The following is a 21,517-nucleotide window of genomic DNA, read 5'->3' as shown; positions in this document are numbered from 1 at the left end:
AACCCTGTGAGATATTGTTATCTCCTCCTAAAGACAAGGAAGTTAAGGCACAGAGAAGGTAAGTAAGTTGTCTAGGATCACACAGCTGCTGAGTGACAAGCTGGGATTGAAAGCCAGGCAGTCAGTAACTGGTAACTATTATTAAATCCGAGGGAGAATCTAGCTCCTGAAACATGTCCCATATAAACACCCCCTTACAATTAAGTCCTAAGGAAGCTTTGGCCATCAGCTCCCAGCACAGAGAAAACCTGGGGCTCCAGTGCCAATGAGCATCCAAGGAGGGGGCTGGGCTTCAGCCCAAGAAGGGGGCTGGGCTTCAGCCCTGGACCCTATCGGGGGTTCCAGGGATAGTCTTAGCCCCTTTCAGCCAGTACCTGAGGAACTGGAGGTTCCAAGTGGTAATAGAGTTGGGAACCCAGTTTGAACACAGGGGGAAGCATCTTTAGGGCCACTCTCCTGGGTCTGCTCTCTCCCCACAGGCTCCCCTCTCTCAAAACCTTGTAGAAGAGAGAGCACCCTAGGCATGGACTCATCCCAAGTCTATGGGTCCTCAGGCAAGTCCCTCCCTGTCTCTGGGCCTCAGTTTCCCCATCTGTCCAATGGACGATTGAACTTACTGTTTGTAAGGACCCCCCAAACCACCCCTCCACCCATCTGCCCAGCCCTCCAGCAGGTATTTCTTGAAGGCTGACAATGTACCAGGCCCTTGTCTAGACTCCAGTGAAAACCAGAAACAAAATCTCTTTTCTTTTGATTCATTTGACAAAGTGAAAAGACAAACCACAGAGCTGTGGAAACATTTCAGAAAGATGCACAAAGTGATACTAGATGAGCTGTGAGGCCACCGCAGCAGCGGAGAAGTGAGACACGGCTGTCCCTGCTTCCCCTCTTCTGGGGCCTGATGATGCAGAGGGGACAGAGGGAGGGAGGATGGGCGGCACCCCCCCCCCCACCGCCGCCCGGACAGGGATCAACAGAGTCAGGAGGCAAGTCAATGATGGGGAAGGAGAGAGCTCTGAGTTAGAGCTGTGGTTTTATTTATTTGTTTGTTTATTTGTCTTTTGCCTTTTTAGAGCCACATCTGCGGCATATGGAAGTTCCCAGGCTAGGGGCTGAAACAGAGTTGTAGCCACCGGCCTACACCACAGGCACAGCCAGGCCACATCCAAGCTGCATCTTCAATCTACACCACAGCTCACGCCAATGCTGGATCCTTAACCAGCTGAGTGAGGCCAGGGATTGAACTCGCATCCTCATGGTTGCTAGTTAGGCTGGTTAATCATTGAGCCTCCCAGATCTGTGGTTTTAAAATTTAGCACCAGATTAGAGCTTTTAAAACCAGGAAAAACTCTTGAGACCTCCCCAAAGTTAGTAAGGATTGGGTTTTAGAGATATAATAGAATGGGGGGGGCGAAGAGAGAACAAAAGTCATGTTTGTGACTCTCTGTTACATGATCAGTCTGATCATTTAGCCCATTACACACAAAGGAGGCCGAGGATTACCATCCTTAATATACAAAGAGCTCCTTAAATTAAATTAAAAAGGAGAAAAACCCAAGGTGTGAAAATGGGCAAAAATACTACAAGTAATTCAAAGAAGAAAGAGAAATGGGCCACTAACCTCATGAAGAGCTGGTCCACTGTACTAATAACTTTTCAAAATGATGTTTAGAACAAGAATGAAATATTATTACTTGTGACCTGCCAGAAAGGCAAAGTAAAAGAATGGCAACCTCCCCTGCTCACTTTCTAGAAGGATTTGGGCAGTGTCTATTAAAGTTTGAACTCTGTAGCATGGGGGCAGGGGTATTTTACAGGTGATGCCCTGAGGCTCAGAGAGTGGCAGACACACGGTGGGTCCAGGAAGGCAGGGCTGGAACCCCAGTCTCTGGATGGGTGCTTTTGGCTTTTTCTCTCTGGCCAGTAGGCCCTCCTGTCTGGCCTTGTGAACAGCCTGGTCCCTGGCCTGACTTGGGAGGCCAGACCTGCTATTCCCATTGCTGCACCACCTTTGGGACTGAGGGTGGCTGGGGCCTTGCTGTTCCAGGTGACACATCTCCTATCGTCACCCCTTCCCCACCATAGATGGGGCTCCCAATCAGTCCTGCTCAGCAGTGAGGCACAGACCAGAGGTGGGAGCCCTAGGTTGGGATCAGACAGCGCTGCCATTAAAGCCCAGTTCACACTTCACTCCCTATTTATAAGGACAGTTATTTAACCTTGGTTTGCTCAGATGTCAGATGGAAGTCACCACCCACTCACTGGAAAGCCTGCTCCTGCCACAAATAGGTATCAAGGGCCTACTATGTGCCAAAGACTGCTCTAGGCACTGGGGATACATCAGTGGACAAGCCAGGCCTTCCCCTCCCCTCATGGAGTTTGAATCCTAAGGGAGAGAGAGAGCATTTGAGATAGTGATAGGGAGTGAATGAAAATCAACAGAGGGAGGAGAGGAGAGCAGTCTGGGCCACAAGCTAGGGCTTGCTGACACATACAAGGAAAGCCTTCTTGGCAGAGGGAATGGCAGGTACCAAGGTCCAGGGACTAGAAAGAGCTTAGCATGGCAGAGGGCAGTGAGGCCAAAGCACACGGACTGCTTGGAAAGGCGGATCAGCCCAGACCCAGGTGGTGGGCTCATAAGGAGGGTGGGTGGTGCTGGCTTTTCCTGGAAGCGAGCCGGGTGGGCACTGCGGGGTGCAGGCCGCCGAGTGTCTGCCATCTTCAGAGCGCCCTCTGGGCTGAGCAGAATGGACAGCTGGGGGAGCTGGGAACTCAGGGCCAAGGCCTGCAGTTCCTCAGGGCGTCTGGACCAGCAGACAGAAAAGTCTTGTTCGTGGGCTCTTATGAGAATTAAAAGGTATGTGGCCTGGTCTGGGGTGCGGCATGTAACTGGTGTTAGCAGGTCTCAGCGACCCAAAGGGACCTGATCACTCACTCCCATGACTGTGTCTACCCCACAGCCTCCTCCGGAGATGCCTGAGTGACTTCTGCTCCTCCTTGTCACTGGTTTGGGTGACCTACTGTGACCTCTTGACTGTCACAGGCCACCAGGACACGGTACTCATTTGAGATGCCTCTTTTTTTTCCCCCCTTTTTTTGGCTGTCCTGTGGCATATGGAATTCCCAGGCCAGGGATCAGATCTGAGCTACGCTGCAGCCCAGGATCCTTAACCCACTGGGCCAGGCTGGGGATCAAACCTATATCCAAGTGCCCCAGAGAAGCCGCCAATTCCACTGCGCCACTGTGGCAACTCCTCCTCTGCTTGTTTTAAGCCACCTTGCTGTTCAGTTGCTCTCTACACCTGCTGCACACTTGAGGCCCTGAAGCTGGGGTGGAACCCAAGGCCCTGTCTGGATGGTTCCCTAAGTCACTCTGGAAGGTGAGACTAGGTGGTGAGTCACAGTGATACCTGCCCAGGTCAGGACCCCAGACCAACTGCCCAACCCCAGGAAATGGGAGATGGGAGACAGTGCTGGGCAGACAGGGGTCCAGGTCACTTATACTTGGGTTTGAATCCCAGCTCTGTCACCTTGACCCTGGGACATCTCTTTCACCTCTCCGAGCCTCAGCATCTCAGCCACAAAATAAGAACATGCTATCAAAGAGTCACCTGGAGAATAAACGGAGATAATAACCCGCAGAGCACTGAGCCACGTGCCTGGCTCATACGCTAAGGACTCAGAAATGGGAACCAAATTTATCCTCATGCTCTGCCCTGGGTTCAGCTCACCAACTCCTGGCACAGTGAAAAAGAGCCCTGGCTTTGGATCCCCAGCCGGGCTTCCGAACCAGACTCTATGGGGGCTGTGGAAACCCGGACAAGTGGCTTCACCCATCTGGAACGTACTTTCCTCTTCTGTAAAAAGGGTCCTACCTCCTAAGGTTGTGGGTAATACACACAAATCACCTGGCACATAGTAGGTGCTCAAGAAATGGGATGATGCCAGGAGGGAGAAGCTGAATGGAAGAAAGGGACACAGGCACAGTGTGTGGTGGGGCTCTACCCTGGAAACCTCTTGTGGTCCTGGAGCACCATCTCCACTACCCCAGAACCCAGGCAGTCAGGGGGACCTAAGCTTGCAGGGCCTGGAAATGCAACACCCACTGTTTATGGGTCTCTGTTTCCTCATCTGCAAAATGGGAACCATTATCCTTCTTGCCCATCGTCTAAAACCAGGATTAAAGGCTGGAATCAAGATGAGCAGCCACAGCCAGAGATGCTGGTCTCTGTGAGCTCCTGCAGATCCTCTGAGGGGACCAGGTCTGCAGGTGGGCAGAACCAGGCTGATGCTGGCTGAGCGTGTGCAGCAGGCAGGACCCTGTGCTACCAAGTCCTCGTGTTAAATCACTGCAAACCCATCACAGTCCTGCACAGCTGGGCCACACTTACCCCATTTTTATGGATGAGAACACTGAGGTTCAGAGAGGTGAAGTGGTTGACCCAGGAACTCACAGGAGGGAGTCAGGTGGGATGCAAACCAGAGCCCTGGCTCCTAACTGCTGGGAGCTGCGCCTGCCTGGTGGCCTGTTGGTCGCTCCCTGCTGACTCATACCCACTGGCTCTCCAAAAGCAGAGAAGTGCCATTGAAAGTCATACGCCTCTTGGGCCTGAGCCTCACCAGAGGGGGCCCCAAGCTGTTTTTGGGGACAAATAGGAGGAGGAGAGAGAGGGCTGCAGGAACAACTCAGTGGTCTTAAATCTGAAACTGTCTGCACTGCAGAAGGAGCCCGTAACCTCATCCCCAGACCTTCAGTAAAGTCTGCATCACCCACAAATGTCCTGAGTACCTGGTTTCTTTTCTTTCTCATTTACCAGGGAGACGGCTGGAGGGACAGCTATTGATCTAAGAGAACAAGATGATCAATGAACTGAAGGCCAAAGCAGCCCTGGGAGAATGTAAACCATTGGTGAGGAAGCTCAGCTCGTGGGGAGGACGTCAACGCAGCTTCTCCAGGGACAGGGTTTTCTGGCTGACACCTCTCCTACTTACTCTGTTGGGCCTGTCACCTTCCTCAGTCTGTGGCCCTCCAAGGACAGGGTTCAGCTGACAGCAAGTGTTCAACAGGTATGTGCTGGCTGAAATGCAGTGACCTGAGGAACATCCAGGAATGAAGGTGGACAGAGAAGCAACGCCCCATCTGAGAGTTTCAGGAGTGACCTGGGGAAGGGCTGGAGACTGCTGCATCAGGACTGTCCACACTCATCAAGGAAAAATTGCTAGTGGGAAAGGTGGTGGCCCAAAGGAGAGAAAATCATGTGCTCACACCATTGTCATGAGACTTTTTTTTTTTTTTTTTTAGGGCCGCACCTGCAGCATATGGAGGTTCCCAGGCTAGGGGTCGCATCTGAGCTATAGCTGCCAGCCCACACCACAGCCACAGCCACACCAGATCTGAGCCGTATCTGCGACCTACTCCACAGCTCAAGGCAACACCGAATCCTTAATCCACTGAGCGAGGCCAGGGATTGAAACCGCATCTACATGGATAATAGTCAGGTTCATTACTCCCCTCATGAGAGCTCCTTACCAGGACTTTTTGTAAGATCAAAAAGCTCAGACCATAAGGCGGAAGAACTCCCCGCCTACTTCCTATCAAAAAAACCTCCAAGGCATTGACTACATGAACAGCCTCATTAGTAACAATTTCAATTTTCCAAGGACAATGTTAGCAGCTGGGAATCAGGCTGAAGAAAGATCTCTTCCATGTCAAAATCAACAAAATCAACAGGGAATTAATATGTAGGTAAAACGAGGACGTCCTATAAACTAATAAGAAAAATTCAGGAAACCCAATTGAAAAAGTTGGCAAATAAAAACATAATAACATTTTTTAATTAAAAACAAAAGCAAAATTAAGATTTAAAATGAAAAAATTGAATAAAATAATTAAAATTAATAAAAAATTTTAACTAAGACGGCATTTTAAAACTAAATTAAATAAAATAAAAACAGAAAAATAAAATGCAAGAATAAAATTAAAAAATACATCTGTAAAGTAAATTTAAATAAATGACATTAAAGTTAATAAAAACGAAAACTTTAAAATGTTCAAATAAAATAAAAATGAAAAATTTGATAATAAGCAAAATAAATTTTAAGAGTGAAATAAAAAACTGGCAATTTACAACTATTTCAAAAACAAAGAAAGGAATTCCTGTTGTGTCTTAAGTGGGTTAAGGACCTGACAGTCTGTCCCTGTGAGGATGTGGGTTCAATCCCTGGCCTCCCTCAGTGGGTTAAGGATCCAGCATTGCTGTTTGCCTTAAGCTGTGGTGTAGGTTGTATACTCGCCTTAGATCTGGTGTTGCCCCAGCTGCAGCTGCCGTTCGACCCCTCGCCCAGGAACTTCCATGTGCTGCAGGTGCAGCCGTAAAAAGGAAAGAAAAAAAAAAAAAAGAGGAAAAACAAGAACATTATCAGTGCGACTGACGCTGATAATGTGCTATGAATTAAGTCTGATTGACTCAAAGGCCTACCAGAAGCCGGGCAGGAGGGGAGGAGGAAGGAAAAGCATGTCTGCAAAGCAGCATCTGACCGGGTTTTTCCATCCTGCCGTAGGCAGAGGGCAGGACGTCAGGCTCCTCCATGGCCTCATCCACAGTCATCACATCATTTATACAGCACCACACACACACACAAACACACCCTTCCATCTTCGCTGCTGTCCTCTGAGGTCCCCTTTCCTAGAGGAGTGAACAGAGGCTCAGAGAGCATGAGTCACTGGACCATAGACACCCAGCACTTAGGACCCAACCCTCTGAACCTGGGATCCCCCCAAAATAACTTTCTTTCGGAGACTTAGGTCTACTGATGACTTTCAAAACACTGGCAGAGGCATGTCTGACATCAGGTTCCAACCTTCCCATGACGCAAGACTGTTGTCACCACTTATTAGCACCCGCCATCTCCAAGGGGGGTTACACGCATAATTCTGGTCTTCAGGACAACCCAGTGCTACAGATGCAGTGATCACCCTCGTAGTACTGACAACATGGAGATTCAGGAGTGAACTATTTTCGCCCCAGCACAGCAGCAGCAGAGCTGGGGGCTGAGCTCAGGCCCAGATCCCACATTCCCTGCCCGGCACTAGACCCCCTTCATCCTCACTAACTGGGTGCTCACTTGGTGCTAGGGATGCATTTCATGCCTCATTTTTGCAAAGGAGCCAGCAGAGGCGCAGAGAAAGAGGTGACCTGCCCAAGATCACTCAGCTGGTGAGCGGTAGGGCCCGTGGCCTTCGTGACAGTCTGCTGGCCTCCCACTGTTCATCTGGGACTCGCTAGAGACAGCTGCTTGCCAACACCAGAGCAGGCTGCAGAAGGGCAGTTGTGACATTCCTTTCTGGGTGGCTCCACCCCTGCGGATGTGGGCACTGCTGTCAGGCTGCAGGGAAAGTGGAGGCTTCTGGCAAAAGGGAGTGGCTTCCTTATGTGGTCTGGGTCGCCTGGGCTTGGGAATGCCTTTCTTTTGAGCTGGTGAAACAGAACCCCCCAACCTGCGATGGTGGCACAGAGGAGCTCCCACCACGGGACACAGAGCAGGGGCCCTAGGAATCCTGTGGCGTTACAAGAAATCATGCTTAGGGAAGGCGGTGGTGGCCTCGCCTGAGGCAGCAGTGCCCCAGATGAGCTTCATCCATGCGATGGGAACCAGATCATTCCCTCCAGGACCTGGAGGAATCCCCAGGGGTGGGGTCAAGGGTGTGTGTGTCCTGGGTGGTGCAGACTGCTGCGCGAGGCTAAGAACGGAGGCTCTGGCCACGGAGACCTGGAGGCACATTCCCCACCCTGGCTGTGTGCCCTTGGCAAGTCGACTGCTTTCTGAGCTTGGAGGGGCTCTGTAGAATAATAGGATCCAATCACCCCATGCACTATCATCTGGATGAATCGGGAGAAGGCTGGGCAGGGCGGCTATGCACCCAACCTTTGGAATGGATTGTCTGGGTTTAAGTCTCGGCTTTGCCAAACTTACTTGCCAAGCAACTGGACTGAAACATACGAAATCGCTAATATTTGGCTGTTTTCGACCTACAAAAATGACTCTTTCATATATTTCAACTAACCCCCCTCTCTCTCTTAATTCAGTTCTCTCCGTAAAATGTGGCTAATAACAACCCCTTCACAGATTGCTGTGAGGATTAAATAAGGCTGGGAAGCAACTGAGCTCAGAAGTCGGAGCTGGGGCTTTGGGACCAGGAAGATTTGAACGTGGCCGTGTGACCTTGGGAAAGTCACTTAACCCCTCTGAGCCTGGTTTTCCGTTATTAATAGGGATAATAATAGTACCCACATCACAGGTTTATTAGGGGAATTTAGTCAGTTCACATGTACCATGCGAGGGCCTGACATTGTTAAATAAAATAAAACAACCCAGGTAACATCTGGCAGAGAATAAATGCTTAACTATAAAACCAAATCACAAAGTGACTTTTCTAAACCTTTGATGCTGATGAAAAATCATTATTTTTAAAGAAACAAATGAATGTTTTAAGGAACATAGATGCGTGTGGATATGTACACGAGGGCTGTGTTCCTGGGTGTCCACAGAGCCTGGGGCCGCCCTGTGTCCTGACAGCGTCCACTGCCTGGGGCTCTGAGGGAAGGACGGGCCCCATGGCCTTGGGGGTCTGTGTGCCGCCCAGGCCTCCACCAGGGCCCGCTCAGGGAGCCGCAAGGCCAAGCTCACAGACCCCCGTGTGGCACTCAGATAATTCGAGAGGACCTTACAAGGCTCCTGGACCCCAGGCTGGCCTCTGGTTATGCAGAAACCTCTGCAGACAATCTTCACGCTATGAAAGCCCTCTGGGTTCCAGCCTCTCATCTAACGGGCATTCTAAGCCTGGGAGAAAGGCGAAGCAGACCGAGCATGCCCCAGTCATGTGGGGGAAACTGAGGCTCTGAAACGATCTAGGTTTTAGGCTCTGGAGCAAACTGGCTTCTTCTGCCTTTCAGAGCCACCCTCACCCCCTCCACCCCTCCTGCATCCTCACCTCCACCACCCCCAGGTGGGCCAGCTTACATGAGATACTTCCTCGCTGGAGATTCCGTGTTTACTTATTTACTTAGCCTTTTTAGAGCCGTTATCTGTGGCATATGGAGGTTCCCAGGCTAGGGGTCCAACTGGAGCTGCAGCCGCCGGCCTAGACCACAGCCACAGCAACCCCAGATCTGAGCCGTATCTGCGACCTACACGGCAGCTCACAGCAATGCCAGATCTTTTAATCCATGGAGCAAAGCCAGGGATCAAACCCGAATCCTCATGGATACTAGTCAGATTCTCAACCCGCTGAGCCACAACAGGAACTCCGAGGCTCCATTTTTATAAGCGTGGGTTGTAAAGGTCTCAACTAGCCTTTTCAGCCCTAACGGTCCAATTATTCTACAAGCCTTCTCCGGAATGCCAGAGGGAAAATGAAGGTTGAACTGCTCTGCAAACTGTAAAGTACTATGTAAATGGGAGGGTGGTTAATGGCAGCATCAGACGGATTTTTCTGGAGCAGTTTATAGTAGGCAGGATTCGCTCCTGTGGTTCTGGAATCAGGAACATTTGCTTTGTGACCTTGGGCCTGCCAGTTTTCCTCTCTGAACCAGGCTGCCTCTTCTGTAAAGGAAGAGGGGGCACCTCACATGGCTGAGGGGGGCGGGGGGCGATGCAAAAGGAATAGGCAATGTCTGGTGCTCACCTGCTGCACCCCGGCTGCTCAGGGGTGCCTGAGGCAGAAGGATATTTAGGGCCCTGAGGGGTCCTTCCATTTCCAGGGATGAAAATACACCCTGGGGGAAAAAAGAAGAAGAAGGGGAAAAAAAAAAAAAAAAAAAAAGCCTTGGGAAAGACATGGCCACCAGATTCAGGGCCATTAAAAATAAGCAAAACTGGAGTTCCTGTCATGGCGCAGTGGAAACGAATCCAACTAGGAACCATAAGGTTGCAGGTTCGATCCCTGGCCTTGCTCAGTGGGTTAAAGATCCGGCGTTGCTGTGAGCTGTGGTGTAGGTCACAGACACGGCTCGGATCTGGCATTGCTGTGGCTGTGGCTGTGGCCGGCAGCTGTAATTCCAATTGGACCCCTAGCCGCCGCAGGTATGGCCCTAAAAAAAAAAAAAAAAAAAAAAGAAAAAGAAAGAAAAGAAAAAGAAAAGAAAGAAAGAAAGAAGCAAAATGTGTCGAGGGTGATTACTACTTATAAAGGCAGTTGGGTGTCCTGTTTGGAGCTCCAGAGCCAGATTCTCCGGGTTCACAAATTACATTTTTACATCAGTATGCACCTGGTACACAGAGCACGCACACACTTATTCACACACACTCTCACACTTTCCCACATCCATGGGCACACACATCTACCCTTGTGTGTACAAGAAGCACCCACACACAGAAGCACCCACTCATACATTCACATACATGTATAAGTCAAAACACATTTCTCAAAATAATAATTAATTTTTTTTTGGCCATGCCCCCAGCATGTAGAAGTTCCTGGGCCGGGGATAGAATCCACACCACAGCAGTGACCTGAGCCACTGCAGTGACAACACAGACCCTTTAACACGCTGCACCACAAAAGAACTCCTCAGAATGATAATCTTGCGATGCACTCTGGTATTTTCTAAAAACGAGGTTGGCAAACTACAGCCCATGGGCTAAATCTGGGCTATAGCCTCTTTTGGTATGGCCTGTGAGCTAGGAATGGTTTAATATTTTTAAAGGCTTATAAAGGAAAAAAACAAGGAAGAGCATGTGACAGATCATATGTGGCCCACAAAGCCTAAAATACTATTTAGCCCTTAAAAAAAAGTTTGCCGAGCCCACTCTATTTTATTCTATTCTGTACTGTACTGTTTTGTTCTATTTTACTCCATTTTAGCATGCAAAATGCTAGCTGTGGAGCTCCTGCTGTGGCACAATGGGATGGGCACAGTCTCTGGCGCGATGGGACACAGGTTCAATCCCCAGCCAAGCACAGTGGGTTAAGGATCCAGGGTGGCTGCATCTGTGGCTTAGATCACAACTGCAGTTCAGATCTGATCCCTGTCCTGAGAATTCCATGTGCCGTGGGGTGACCAAAAAAATAAAATAAAAGTAAAAATAATTTTTTTTAAAAAAGTATCTAACGCCCCTCCCCCAAAAAAACCCCTAATGCTAGCTGTACTTAATAAACTTATTTCCCTGATCTGCTGCTGGGTTGCAAACCTCAGTTTGAAAAAGTCTGAATCAATGTGAACTTCAGTTTTTTCACTAGATGGAAGGATGGAGAGATGGATGAAGACGTGGTGGCCTGACAAACAGACAAGAGGAGGCAGGAGAACAAAACAAGGTCCCCCTCTCCTGTGACACCTCAGCCAAACAACGTCCCATCTGTGAGTCTCAGATTCCTCAGCTGAGACGAGGACAGCCGCCAACCAGCCACCCTAGGCTTCGCTGAGGAGCCGTGGGACCCCGTCTATGTCATTTTTTTCTGATGGATCCATCCCTGACATCTCTAGGAGAACGGGTGGTGGAGCCCATCTCTGTTGTCCTTGTCCACACCTAGTTTGGGGCCTGGCCCACAGGAGGGGTTTCCATAAATATTTCTTGGTGGCAATGGTGACAGGCCAAGTGGCATCTGAGACCCTCCATGACTAGATTCTGGTCCTGTCTGCAATGGGACCTCCACTTCCCCTGCCACATGGCCCCTCTGGCCCTTCCCACCCAGCCAGACCCTCCCTCCTCCTGCCGGAGTCCCCAGCCCCTACCCTGCTGCCCCCACTGCCTGGCAAATCCCTAAGGTCTGCCCCTCTGATGAGGCTCCTCTTAGATGCCTCTTCCTTGCAGTCCTTGGCACATCTCTGGCAGGATTCATTTCCATTTCTCTGCACAGGCTTTGGCGTCTCCAAAATTCTGGGTCCGCATCCCAGCTCGACTGTTGGCAGTTCCCAGGCAGCTCCCCGCCCCTTGCTGCGCCTCAGCCCCCTTGTCTGGGAAACAGGTGTAACACACACAGCACCACAGCCAGACTTGGAAACCTACAGGCACAGCTCCCAGCCCGTGGCTGGCTCTGAGTGGCCTCAAGGTGGCGGTTGGGCAGGGGTGGGGTGGTCTCCATCCACGGAGAGGGAGGTGGGACACACCTTGTTCCGAGCCCAGCCACGGCCCTGACCTGGGGACCAGAAACCCGGATCCCCCCAGTCGCTGCCCCCACCTCGGGTGCTTGTTTGCCAAGTCTCAGTGGCTCTGTCTGTGTGCAGGGGACAGTGCTGCCTGCTGGGCCATCCGCATGGGCCGTTTCCGTTTACGGAGAATTATTATACTGATGCCGCCGGACAAGCTTAGGTGGGCAAAGAAAGTCCTTTTACAGACAAAGAAAGAGGCCCGTGGAGGGGAGAAGTGCTGGGGTGAGATTCAAACCCAGGAGACAACCTCCCCCCACCCCTCCCGCTGCCCCGCTGGCCCAGGGAGCATCCCACTCTGCTATAAAAGGGGAGGGGGAAGTAGTTGACTCCTTATGAAGCACCTACTGTATGCCTTCTGACACTGTCCCTCTGGAATTGTGGTGAATTTGTCCCAAAGAGGAAGTTACAATTGTTCCCATTTCACAGATGTGGAACCCTGGATCAGATGCCTGTGGCCCAGGCAGGAGGTCCCTGAATTCCAGAGCTCCTCCCTCTGCCCTTTGCTGCCTCAGGTCTAGAAGGATCTAAAGGCGCTAAGTGAATGTGGGGGACAGTTGCTGCCACCAAGCCCCCTCCCCAGCAGGCCTTGGATGCCGAGGGAAGTCCGTCACGACCTGTCTCCCCCTTGTTGCCTGCACGAAGCTCCATACGGAGATGGGGGTCCAGACCTCACCCTGCCCGCCTGCCCCACTGCCAGGACACCCCAGGATGTTTCAAGAGAAACATTGCCATCTGGTTCTGATTCATTTACACTTAATTAATCAACATGTTGTTTTGTAAGAGACACTTGAGATCCAAGAACCTTTCTCGAGGCTTTCCTTTCCGTCCTTCGGGTCTCAGAAAGAGAAAAATTAGGTTTCATCGAAAAACAATTACCCTGGAGCTTGAGGAAGCCTGCATCTTTGGGAGCTGGTCCCTGAGGGTGACATCTCAGCTGGGGCGGCTGCTGGGCCCAACGAGTGTTCCCTCTGACCTTAGAGAGCAGGCTGGGGCCAAGGACTGGGGCGTGGAAGGGAGGTGAGAGCGAGGAGGTGAGAGAAGGGCAGCCCTCCACATCGGCAGCTCCTCAAGGACAAGCCTCAGGCCTCGACGATCCCAAAGTTCCAGCCCGGAGCCTGACACAGTGCCCGCCCTGCAACACTTGTTGAATGAACAAGGGGTGGGGGGAGGGACTGAGGAAAGACGGGAAGGGAGGGAGGAAAAAGAAAAGGAAAGAATTAAAAAAAAAAAGAGAAAAGAAAAGAGAAAAAAGGGAAGGGAAAAGAAGGAAGGAAAGAAGAGGCCCCGCCAATACCCAGGTGCCTTCCAGAAACATTCTCCTGCAAAGTTAGACCAGAACGTCAAAGCTGGTAAGACGCTCAGGGATCTCCTGTGGAATTTTCCAAGCAACCGTCTTATGAATAAATGGTCTCTAATCTGTAACTGGTTTGGGAAAGGGGCTCCTCTATCCCCAGGCCCCTCACCACGAATGTGCTGATAAGTCCCGCAGTCGAGAAATCTGCTCAAACCAGCATCTCCCAAGTCTGTTTGGCCAGGACTTCCAGGACCACTTTGAAGAATATGCTGCAGGAAGGCTTTTGTGACCCCCACCTCCACCCCAGCCCCAGAAGCAAGAGATCAGCTACTGTGGGGACAGGCATCACCCGTCCCCTGACCCTCAGTGGCAGTGGTAGGCACAGCCATGCCTGACCGAACTGAGCAAGTGGAGAGGGATTGGAAATGTTCTTTTCCTTTATTGTGTGTGTGTGTGTGTGTGTGTGTGTGTGTGTGTGTGTGTGTGTGTGTGTGTGTGTGTGTGTGTGTGTGTGTCTTTCAGAGAAGCATCTTAAAGACCTTCTAAAGCAGCTCCACTCCACATGGGGAAACTGAGGCTCCGAGAAAGGAAAACCAACCCAGCTCAGGAGACAGCTTCTCAGCGTCATTTCAGACGGACTGGGGTTCAAGTCTGCTTTGCTACCAAACTGTGGTGCAACCTCAGGCAAATCAGTTTCTCTCTCTAAATCTCAGTTTCTCGTCTAAAAAACAAGCATCCCCCCCCCACCCCGTCCCGCTAGGCTGTTAGGAGTAGTCAAGGACACAATGGACAGGGAAGGAGAGTGACTAATGCACTTGGCTATTCATTTAAAATACACACTAACTCCTTCTGTCTTACCCACAACCCTGCGAGTTGGATACTCCAGATTATTATTCTGATTTTAAAGAGGAGTCGCTGAGGAGACAGGTTTTTTGTTTGTTTTTCGCTTTTTGCTCTTTTCGAGAACTGAGTAAGAGGATCTTAGAGAGCTTCTACAAGACCTTCGGTGGGTAAACTGAGGCTCAGAGAAGCAAAGTGACTTCCCCAAGGCCCTCAGCGGCCTTCCCCAACCGGGGAAGCAGGGACTTGAAGTCGGCAGGTTGACTCCAGAACCCAGGGGCTTGACCACTATACCAGAGCCATTCCCAGAGCAATTGTCCCAGGAGGTCTCACCCTCCCCCAGCTCCTATGAAGCCCACCCACCTCTCCCCTCTGTGGGTCCCTCTGTCCAGTCACACCTGGGGTTGGAGTCTTTGAGGCCACAGCCTCCTTGTGCCATGGAACCCCACCCCCAGCTCTCCCACAGCCCATCTCTGTGTCCTGTTTCACTCCAGGAGTGACTGTGTCTATTTAGGGCTTTTCATTCAAATGGACCAGAAACCCCCAGAGGGCAGACTCTCATTCGCTCTCCCTTGTAGTCTTGCTCAGACCTAACACCAGAGCTGGAAAGAAAGAAGAGCCTGTGTCTTCTACTCTGCTGCCGGACAACTCAGCAAAGCCCCTTAGCCTGCCTGAGCCTTGGCACCTGGCGTTTAGAATGGGATAACCCCTATGTCACACGGATAGAGTGGAGATGCCTTCCGTGCCTGGAAAATCCTGAGTACGGTGGCTGGCATTTGGCTGTTACTTCTCAGACTTAAGGCCAAAGGGCTGCTGGCTCAGGTGGCAGACTTGCCTGCTCACCTCAGTCCCACAGGCTCTGCCAACCCTGGCTCTGCACAGACAGCCTCAGACCCACCCCTTGAGGACGTTCTGACTCTGGCAGGGAGCGCTCATGGCACAGGACCCCGAGGTGAGAATGCAAGGGGCCCCTGGCTTTGTGATCCAGGTACATTTAGAATCTGAACTTTGGTTTGTCCTCCCAGGGGCCCCAGGAGATCAAGATGGAAACACTGAGGCTCTTGGAGGGGCTGGACATCTTCCAGGTCATCCCAGAATAAATGTCTTCGAACTCGTGTCTCTGAGCTCATGCAGCTCATTTCCTCCCCAGAGGAGTACCCACCAAAATCACTGCCTTCTCGGAGGTGACACGGGGAGTCAGGATCTATAACAGGGCTGAGACAAGGGCATCTGGACTCCAGTCCAGGGCGCTCTATGCCACCTCCTGGTTCAGCATAGATGCTCGGGATGTTTTCTGAGCCACTCATGCTGTCCCCTAGCCCTGTGCCCTCAAGCCTGCCACCTGAAGCTTCTTGTCCCTGCAAGTTACTTTCCTCCCCCCAGCAATGCCGATACAGTGGGCAATGAGAGAGTCTTGCCAGCTCCTTCCCTCCCTGGAGATGCTCTTTGGTCCAGTTTGGCCCTGGGGCCTCAGTCTCCCCGTCTGTAAAATGGGATTGACAGCTATCTGGAAGAGTTACCGGCCCAGGGCGCTGGGCACCAGGCAGATGCCCCAAGGGCCACCCTCCCTCCCCCACGCCATCCCGCTGAGCCTGCCCGGCCACCCTGCCGGCTGCTGCTCTTACCTTGTTTCTTCCTTCGGTTCTGAGGGAGCATGTCCACCGCGTGGGCGACGAGCAGCAACAGGCAGAGTGGCGCACGCATCTGGGCAGCCTGGTCCGGGCGGGCGCACGGGGCTCCCCGTGAGTCCCGACGGCCCAGCGGCGACCCGGTGGCGGCGCGGCGGGCGCGGGGGCTGCTCCGGGCGCGCCGGGCGCATCCGCGGGGCGCGGGGTCGGTCCCGCCGCCAGGGACCCGCCGTCTGTCCGGGGGCGGGCAAGCCGGGTCGAGTGAGGGCGTCGGCGGAGCCTGGACGCGGAGGGCGGGACGAGGCGGCGCGGCGGGGGCGGCGCGTTAACCCGCTCGCGGCCGGTGCGCAGTGGGGGTGGCGGGGGTCGCCCCGCCAGGAGCCAGGAGGTGGCTTCGTTCCCAAGGGCGCGCTCCGGCGTCGTTCTCGCACCCAGGACGGTCCCGCAACAAGACACAGGTATGGTCCCCACGCCGCGCACTCAGGTACAGACGCGCGGACGCCAGGTGACCCTCCTCCCGCTCCCTCCGTCCCGCTCCCCGCCTGGGATTTTCTTTTCCTACTTTCTCCGTTTCTTGTTTCTCCTGAGTGACCAGCACCTCGTAAATTCGCCTCTGAAAGGTCGGAGACCTGGACTGTGTTTCCTCCAACCTTATCTACAGGATGGGAGCAGTTGGTCTCATTTTAACCCTGTCGGAGCCAAATACCTCCGCCTTCCCAACCCCCTACCCACGGAAAACGATCACAACAATTATAATACTGTAATTTTTTGAGGCCTATGTGCTTGGCTTTGCTCTAAGCATTTTACACGTCATATAACCTTCAACACAATCCGGAGAGGTTCTGTTCTCATTAGCTCCACAGGAGAGGAAAGGGAAGCTCAGAGAGGCGGAGTGACTTGCCCAAAGCCATTCAGCACTTTAGTGGTCTGTCTGCGTTTAGTGCCCACACTTTTAGCCACTTCTCTGGGCACAGAGGAACTGGCTCTTGGCACTCTCTTGCTGAACAACTGTCCTTCCTTTTTCCTATGTGTGTGCTTTGATAAAAAAAAAAAAAAAAGAAGGAAATGCCGCCATCGCCATTTCATCTTCTCGTCCTCATCCTTAGTGAAGCCCCCAGTGCAATGAGGACATTTGAGGCATGTCAGGGGGAGGGAGACCACAGAGAGTGAAGCAGCCGGCCTTCCGTAGGACTCCACGAGCACTGGCAGACAACATCCAGGAGTCTGGGTGGAATGTCAAAGCCACCCCCGCAAATGGCTCCATTGCACAGATGGGGCCACTGAGGCCTCTGGCTTGAAGGTGTCTCTCAGGCAGCCCAGCACGTCTAGGGCAGAGGTGGGATGGGCCAAGTGTCCCAGCATGAGTGGTCCCCTCCACCATAGCCTACAAAGCCCTCTGGTTCATTCGTTAATTCGTTTGTTCTTTCTTTTTCTTTCTTTCTTCCCTTCCTTCTGCCTTTCTTTCTCTCTCTCTTTCTTCTTTCCTTTCCTTTCTTCCTCTCTCTCTTTCTTTTTTTCTCTTCTCACAGCTGCACCTGCAACACATGGAAGTTCACAGGCAAGGGGTCAAATCGGAGCTGCTGCTGAGACCTACACCACAGCTTGCAGTAACACCAGATTCTTAACCCACTGAATGAGGCCAGGGATTGAACCTGCATCCTCATAGAAACAACATGGAGTCTTTAACCTGCTGAACCACAACAAGAATTCTAAAGCCCTTTTGTTCCAATTTCTCTGATCTCAGCCTTCCCCTCTACCCCATCCTTTACCCCTTAAATCCCAGAAATCTCAACTCCTTGTGGTGCTTCACAAATACTTCCAGTCCCCTCACACCTCTGAGCCTTTCATGAGTGGCCTCTCCATGGACTGTTGGCCTACCTCCCATCCCCCTTCCCCATGGACTCATTCAGGACCCAGTCTTGAATATGCCCTTCATCCAGGAAGACTTCCTTGATTCCCAGGTCCAGTGCCTCCTCTGGGCTCCCACAATCTCTGATTCACAGCTTGGGTCCCCTCAGGTGGTACCTATGGATGTGTATGTCCCTTTCTCTAAACTGGCAACCCTTTAAGGCTGGAGATGCGGTCCTATCTGGATGCCTGGAGCCTGGCTCTGGCTGGATACAGAGCAGATCCCCAAATGTTTGTAGAAGGGACGAATGAATGAGTTCTCCAGATGCTGGAGTCTCCCAGCTTATACACAGAATTTGGGTGCTTGGAGATGTGACATGACCCTCAAAGATCAAACTTTAGGAAGTTGGAAAGTCAGCGCCTACCCAGCCACCACCAGTCCTGATGTCTCCAGGGTCCAAAGCAGGACAATCCCCAGGTGAGCAGAGCTGGGGAAGGGCAGGGAGTCAGGCAGAGGCTGGGGCCGCTCAGCAGCCACATAGCTCTGCAGGCGTGGCCTCTCACCTCTTGTTTCTGCCGTCCCTCTGCTCCCGTGTCCTCCTCGCCGCCCCTGCCCCACACCTCCTCCACCTATTTCCTTCTGTTTCTCAAACTCTGCCATGTGTCCCCAGGAGGGCTATTTGCTGTTACCCCTGCCTGGAAAATTCTTCCTCAGATATCCTCAGGGACTGTCTCCAATCAAGGTTACCTGCTCAGAGGGGCCCTCTCTGACCACTCCAGATAAAGTGGGATGTCTGTGCCCTTTATCTCCTTGTCCTGCTTCATTGTGTGTAGTGCTAAGCACCACCAGGCCTTTCATGTTTGTGATTTGCTTGTGTGTGAGTTCCGTGAGGGCAGGAGTCCTCCGTTTTATCCTTGGGCTAATGCATCGAGTGCTAAATAAATAGTTGTGGAATGAATAAATGAGTGAATGAATGAGAACTCGCTCATCCCTTGATTCGCTGGGGGACCTCCAGTTCCTCCTGCTGTCTCTCGGGGCCTCGGTTTACCTAGTCTTTCAATGGCACGGGTGGGATTTTTGTGTTCTCTGAGAGCCCTTCTCCAAGGACTGCCTTGGAGAATTTGGTATTTCTAAGGTTCTGAGAGCCAGGACTCAGGTCCCCACCCAAGCCTGAGTTGCTCAGAGGGTCTTGTTCTCTGTAGCAGTAGGGGGCTGTTTGGAAATCCCAGCCTGCCATTCAGTCGCCCGCCTCCTCCAATGTAAGCGCCCAGTAAGGACATTGAGGCCAGTGGTGCTGATGGCAAAATAGGAGGTGTGCACACCAGGGCCGTGAGTTAAGCAGTTACTGGACACTGTCACACATAAATGAAGATTGGTATGATGGCAGCAGTACATTATGCGTGTTTCTGATTAGCAAATCCTTCTCCTCCACGAGAGAGCCAGGACCAAGGTTCCTTCCAGCTTGGGCTCTGCTCTCTCCAGCAGAAGGCTTTAAGCTCACTGTGGAAGGGGCGGGGTATAGAGGACCACCTATGAAAGGTTAAGCACATACCCCCTCACATCCCATTGGCCAGAACTCGGTCACGTGCCACATCTACCCGCATAGGCGGCTGGGAAATACAGTCTAGCCATGTGCTCAGGAGGAAAAGCAAGTGTTTGGTGAACATCTGGCCAGTTTGCCACATTGGGTCACTCTTGCCTCAGTGACAGAGTAGCTCCTGTCTGTGTCAGTTCTGGCCCCTGCAAGCTCTTCTTCCTAAGTAGCCAGAGGACCTGGCTTTTCCTCCAGGTGAAGCCCAAGTTTCTAAGAGCTGCAAGGACTGCTGGATGCGACCTGCTAGAGGGACCAACTATCCTGGTTTGCCAGGAATTGAAGAGTCGCCTGGGATGCAGTTGTATCTCATGTGTAGCTTCACGTCCCTACCACCCCGTCGAGGTACTTAACTGGACCATCGTGAGACTCCCTCCTCCTATCCTTTAGGGCTCCACCCACACCCTCCCCTCTGCCCTAACCCCTAACAACCACTCATCTGTTCTCCATTTCTATCATTATGTTGTTACGTTTCTATTAGATAATGGAATCATGCGATCGGTGTCCTTTTGAGACTGGCTTGCTTCACTGAGCATAATTTCCTTGAGATTTGTCCAAGTTATTGAATGTCTTAATAGTTGCTTTTTACTGCTAGGTAGTATTCCATGATATGGATGTATTATAGTTTGTTTAGCCATTTATCCATCAAGACATCTGAATAATTTCCAGTTTTTGGTTATTAAGTATAAAGCTACTATGATCCTTTGTGTCCAAGTTTCTGTATATCTTCCTTGGCAAAATTGCCTGTGCATTGTCTTCCTGCACATTTTTAATTGGATTTTTTGTTCTATTGTTGCATGTTAAGACTTCTTTATTCCATATGTTCTTTGCTAATATCTTCTTCTAGTCTGTAATTTATTCTTTCATGCTCTTACCAGGATCTTTCATAGAGCAAAGGTTTTATTTTTTATAAAGTCCAATTTATCAATTTTTCCTTCTCTGAATCATGCTTTTGGGGTCAAGTCTAAGAACATTTGCCTAGTCCCAAGTCTTAAATGTTTTCTCCCTTTTTTTCGAAGTTATATTGTTTTACATTTAAGTCCCTGATATATAATTGAATTAATTTTTATATAAAGTGTGAGGTTTAAATTAAGGTTCATTCTTTGACTATGGATATGCAATTATTCCAGTATGATTTGTTGAAAAGGCTATATAAGCTCCATTGAATTGTTTCTGCTCCTCCCTCAAAAACTAATGGACATATTTGTGTGGATCTGTTTCTGGATTATATATTTCGTTCCTTGGACTGTGTGTCATTCTGTCTGCCAGTACTACACTATCTTGATTACAATAGCTTCATAAGAAATCTTGAGATTGGTTATACTGATCCTACCCATTTTATTATTTTTCTTTTTTTTCATTTCCAAAAGAATAATTTTTCCAAAAAATTCTCGCTATTACAGTGTGTTTGCCTTTCAGTATAAATTTTATCATAATTTTGTTTATATCTTCAAAAATCTTGCTGGGAATTTGATTAGAAGTACATTAAGCATATATATATCAATTTGGGGATAACATCTTAACTATGTTGATTTTCCAATCCATGAACATGGTATGTCTCTCCATGTATTTAGATTTTCTTTGTTTTTAAAAAATCAGTGTATTGTCATTTTCAGTATATAAGTCCTGTGTATGTTTTATTGGATTTACGCCAAAGTATTTCCTTTCTTTTAAAAGCTATTGTAAATGGCATTGCATTTTTAATTTTGCCGCCCATGTGTTCCTTCCTAGTGTAGAGAAATACCACGGATTTTTATGGGTTGCTCTTTTATCCTGCAACCTTGCTGAATTCATTTATTAGTTCTAGGAGTATTTTTTTAGATTTCTAGTGTTCTTCAACATAGACTATTATGTCAGCTGCAAATGGGAACCATTTTATATATTTATTTCTGATTTATATTACTTTTATTTTCTTTTCCTGCTCTTATTGCATTGGCTAGAAATTCCAGCACTATGCTGAACAAGAGTGATTCTTGTCTTGTTCCCAGTCTTCGTGGGGAAGAATTCAGTCTTTCACCAGTAAGTATTATGTTAGCTGTAGATTTTTGTAGATGCTCTTTTTCTTTTCTTTCTTTCTTTCTTCCTTCCTTTCTTTTTTTTTTTTCTTTTTTTTTTTTTTTTTTTTGTCTTTTTAGGGCCACACCCACGGCATATGGAGGTTCCCAG

At 50.4% G+C, this 21,517-nt stretch overlaps 1 protein-coding gene across 1 annotated transcript in view; it reads right to left on the bottom strand.

The window, feature by feature from the left end:
- The window catches only part of RSPO4 (R-spondin 4), a 41,372-nt gene extending 25,304 nt beyond the window's left edge, over positions 1-16,068 (bottom strand). Inside the window, exon 1 of the mRNA XM_003134364.4 lies at positions 15,909-16,068. Within this exon, the coding sequence (XP_003134412.2) occupies positions 15,909-15,987 (79 nt within the window). The 5' untranslated portion in view covers positions 15,988-16,068. The remainder of the gene's footprint in view (positions 1-15,908) is intronic.

This window comes from Sus scrofa, chromosome 17 (assembly GCF_000003025.6).
Source record: "Sus scrofa isolate TJ Tabasco breed Duroc chromosome 17, Sscrofa11.1, whole genome shotgun sequence".
Taxonomy (NCBI): Eukaryota; Metazoa; Chordata; class Mammalia; order Artiodactyla; family Suidae; genus Sus; species Sus scrofa.
The sequence above is the reverse complement of the archived record's forward strand: the minus strand, read 5'-3'. Positions and strand labels throughout refer to the sequence as shown.